Here is a 4,262-nt window from a genome sequence, read left to right on the forward strand (position 1 = left end):
AACCTAAGGCCAGAAAACTAATAAAACTTGCTCACAGAGCTAACTGACTGGTAGAGGTATTGAGGTAATATCTTGAGATTTCTGTCAGAAGCTCAACATGGAGGTTTGCTTTGCTTGTTTCCTTGTTTTAGTTTGCTTACCCAGAAAATTAAATATTAGAATCAATGTATTCTTCACTTATCAATTTTGGTAAAATAAATTTTGTTGACAGAATTCCACATTTTGGTTACATAAAGTTTAGTTATATAATTTGGTAACATGATGATACAGTGAGAATTAACAAAAATTAAGGTGCTGAAATTACAACTATAAGTTTTTACTATATAAACATCCTTTTGGTTCTTACTTCTGGGGCCTTAAACTCTTTCCCAAAACTTGCTCCATCTTTCTAGCTTGACAGAGAGGAAAGAGAGTACACATCTCTCTTCCTTTTCATTTAGTTGGTCCACTTGCTCATGTCGCTTTGAGCTTTTCACCTAGTTATTCAACACCTTGATCTATGCCCTCTATTTTATTTATTCAGAAACTGACTTTGAAAATTATTTTTTGCTTACTGTGAACTTATTGGAAATCAAAATAAACTAAATTCCTCATACTGACTTTATGAGTTTTTTTTTTTTTTGTCTGGTAGCTCTATTGTCCCACTGTCAAATATAAGCTTCCCACACTTGTATTATCCATATCTCCTGCCAGACCTTAGATAAATGCTTGCACCTTCACACATTGTTTGATCCTTGGAGCTTCCATGGCCTGTAAATGCCCCTCTGGATATCTGGTAAAGAACATTTTAGTCATCCCTGAATTTGACCCTATGGAATTCTAACCTGGTTGGAATTCATATTTTAATTACTCTGTCTAAAGGTCTCACTCTGAAATCACCAGTCTGTAGACTATTTGGCATGTACCAGCATTTGTGTTTTCTAGACTAAAAATCTATTTAGGACTGGCTGCTCTGAAAAGCCATCTTTGCATTGTTCCCCGTCTGGCTCTCTGCTCGCTGCAACCGCCTCCGCCGCGTGCCTCCCCCACCGGGGGCTCCAGCAGCTTTGACGCCAGATTCCTCGAACTCTCGTGTTCTACTTAGTCCCTTGCATCGGAACACCGGTGTGCCCCACCATGTCAGACGCAGCCGTGAGCACCAGCTCCCAGATCACCACCAAGAACTTAAAGGAGAAGAAGGAAGTTGTGGAGGAGGTGGAACATGGAAGAGATGCCCCTGCTAATGAGGACAATGGGGAGAAGGAGGCTGACAATGAGGTAGATGAAGAAGAGGAAGAAGGTGGAGAGGAGGAGGCGGAGGAAGAAAGTGACGGGGAGGAGGAGGATGGAGATGAAAATGAGGAAGCTGAAGCCGCTACTGGCAAACGGGCTGCTGAAGATGATGAGGATGACGATGTTGATACTAAGAAGCAGAAGACTGATGAGGATGACTGGACAGCAAAAAAAGGAAAAATTAAACTAAAAAAAAAAAAAAAAAAAAAGGCTGCCGTGACCTATTCACCCTCCACTTCCCATCTCAGAATCTAAACGTGGTCACCTACGAATAGAGACGCCCTCCCGCCGGCCCACCGCCGGCCGCGCCACCCGCAGATGACACGCAGTCTCTCCACCACCCCACCCAAACCATGAGAATTTTCAACAGGGGAGGAAAAAAGAACCCAAACTTCCAAGGCCCTGCTTTTTTTCTTAAAAGTACTTTAAAAAGGAAATTTGCTTGTATTTTTTGTTTGCATTTTATATTTTTGTACATATTGTTAGGAGTCAGCCGTTTTTAGTGATCTCAGAAGACCAAACCAGCCTCCGGAGCGTGTTCTCTGTTCTACTTCTGACTTTACTTGTGTTGTGACCATGTTCATTATAATCTCAAAAGAGGAAAAAAACCTTGCAAAAAAGCAAAAACAACAACAACAAAAAATCTTATTCCGAGCATTCCAGTAACTTTTTTTGTGTATGTACTTAGCTGTACTATAAGTAGCTGGTTTGTATGAGATGGTTAAAAAAGCCAGAAATAAAAGGTTTATTTTTTTTCCTTTTTTGTCTATGAAGTTGCTCTTTATTTTTTTTGGCCTGTTTGATGTATGTGTGAAATAATGTTGTCCAACAATAAACTGGAATTTTATTTTGCTGAGTTGTTCTAAAAAAATTAAAAAATTAAAAAATAAACATAAGCATAAATAAAAATCTATTTAGACTTACCATTATAATATCTTCCAGAATATACATTTTAACACAATTTTTATTTATTTACTACAGCTTATTCAAAAAATTGCAGTGATGATATATTTAAAGGACTTCTCCGGAGTACAAGACACATAACAGATAATAGAGCAAATTGTATCATTAATTGCACATTGATTAAGTATTAACTAAAATTTTAAAAATAGTTAATGTTTATCCAGTATTTTAAGTTTATATACTAATTATCTAAATGTTCCCTGGCATGTTGAGAAAAATAGAGGTTATAGTAAATAATATGTTGTGTTTGGTTCCTAGAAATTTATACAGTGATGTTAATGTTCTAGCTCATATCGTGTTGTCATCAGGATGACCTTATTTGCTTCCTAGCCTTTGTCATACATATATTAACTTACTTAACACATTTTATTGAGCCTCGTCTACCAGTTGAATACTATTGTAGGCATTGTGCTACAATATATGAAAAACAAATTAAGATGGATAGCATTAGTGAGTAATTACTATGAGTTAGCATGTGACTTAAATTAATTATTTAATTCAATATTAATGTCAAATTTATAGTTTTTTTATTGTCATTTGAAGTTACCAAATGAAGTAGCAGCACGAATTGTATCAAATAATTCAAGGATGCAAACTAATATCGGGTGTCTGTCTGAAATTCAAGAATATCTAAGTCAAAAGCTTGCACCTTTCAGAAAGATAACTTGCTTGACCTTGAAAAGGACATGCTAAGCTTGACAGAGCACTTGCAAGTCTGATGGACAATTTCAGTCATCAGATGTGTTACCTAGAAAAAAAGACTCACACATTTTCTCCAATTAACTGATATTTCACAGGAATACTAGAAGATACTAGACTGGTAAAAATGAGGTGAGTAAAGTGAGCACCCTTATACTCCTGACTTTCTCCATAAAGACTTTCTTAACTATGTTTATAGATTATAGTCTTTTCCACATATGAATTTTTGCAGATTTTCAATACTTAGGATGCACATTTGTATATTGGACATTAAAATTTTAAGTATATGTTTTATCAGTCCATTAAATTGTGGTTCTTTTGAAATAGGGGCTATCATGAATGCTGTGTATAGCTCTGCATTCAGGAAAGCTTCCCAGTAAATATATCACAATAGTAGTTCTATTCCAATAAATCTTCATCATGAATTATTTATTGGGCACCTACTAATTGTCTTTCTATTTACACAAATATATTTATAAGATACTGTTTTTGTCACCATGGCAGTTCTGATTCTTTTTTAGGAAGAGAACAGTTATCCATTAGACAGCAGGAACCTTTGTGACTTCAAGTGTTTCCTATCTTTTTCTGTGCTCAGTCCACATTCAAACTTAATATGGAATTCAAGTGCCAAGAACTGAGGGTGGTGAGGAGTCTTTCCAGTAATCAGAATGTGACTGGAATTGAGGGCTTTTCAGAGTTTCCTGTTTAAAATCTGTTTTAGTCATTCAGCAGCAGCAATTTTTTTTAACAGCTACAGTTATAATTGAGAGGTTTGGGAAAGAGAATTGATTTCAATACATGTTTTATTCTTTTACCAGCAATTCTTTTAAGTGGGCTTCAATGAATTACCTTTGTTATACAGTTACTACCAGGGATGGTATCAAAATAACTGGAGCCTGAACCGAGGAATTTCTTAGCTATAGCAAAGGTGTGTAGCCATTTTGAGAGAGGTAGTTCACTGTCTTATCACTGGGAATAATAATCACAGCATAGCATCTGCCTTTGTGCAAAACTGGGAATTTGTGCCTGGGACTATGTAAATTAAAAGTCTTAATAGAAACTGTAGGAATTTATCTTGAAAAATTTGTGAAATAGAGCAGTTTTTTTCCCCCTACCCCCCCCATGCAGTGGCAATTTCAGTATCACATAGTACATTCTGTCACAAACTCTCCAGTAGTTTATGTTCTACTAATCTTTTCATCAAAAATATTCTGCCTGACTGTCAAAGAATGCATCCTACAAGAGATAATGCTAGTCCTGGTCCTTCCAAATTAAATAAAAATTGTTCACTTAGAGGAAAAAAGAAATAACGTCTGTCAAAAGAAACA

At 36.0% G+C, this 4,262-nt stretch overlaps 1 protein-coding gene across 1 annotated transcript; it reads left to right on the plus strand.

Moving 5' to 3' along the window:
- The first annotated feature begins 946 nt into the window (after nucleotides 1–946).
- Nucleotides 947–1,527, plus strand: LOC103261173 (prothymosin alpha-like). The gene has a single exon (XM_008058793.1). It carries the CDS (start codon nucleotides 1,117–1,119, stop codon nucleotides 1,525–1,527), a length of 411 nt encoding a protein of 136 aa, XP_008056984.1. The 5' UTR covers nucleotides 947–1,116.
- Nucleotides 1,528–4,262: the final 2,735 nt, after the last annotated feature.

This window comes from Carlito syrichta, unplaced genomic scaffold (assembly GCF_000164805.1).
Source record: "Carlito syrichta isolate Samal-C Ts95f unplaced genomic scaffold, Tarsius_syrichta-2.0.1 Scaffold303626, whole genome shotgun sequence".
NCBI classification, from domain to species: Eukaryota; Metazoa; Chordata; class Mammalia; order Primates; family Tarsiidae; genus Carlito; species Carlito syrichta.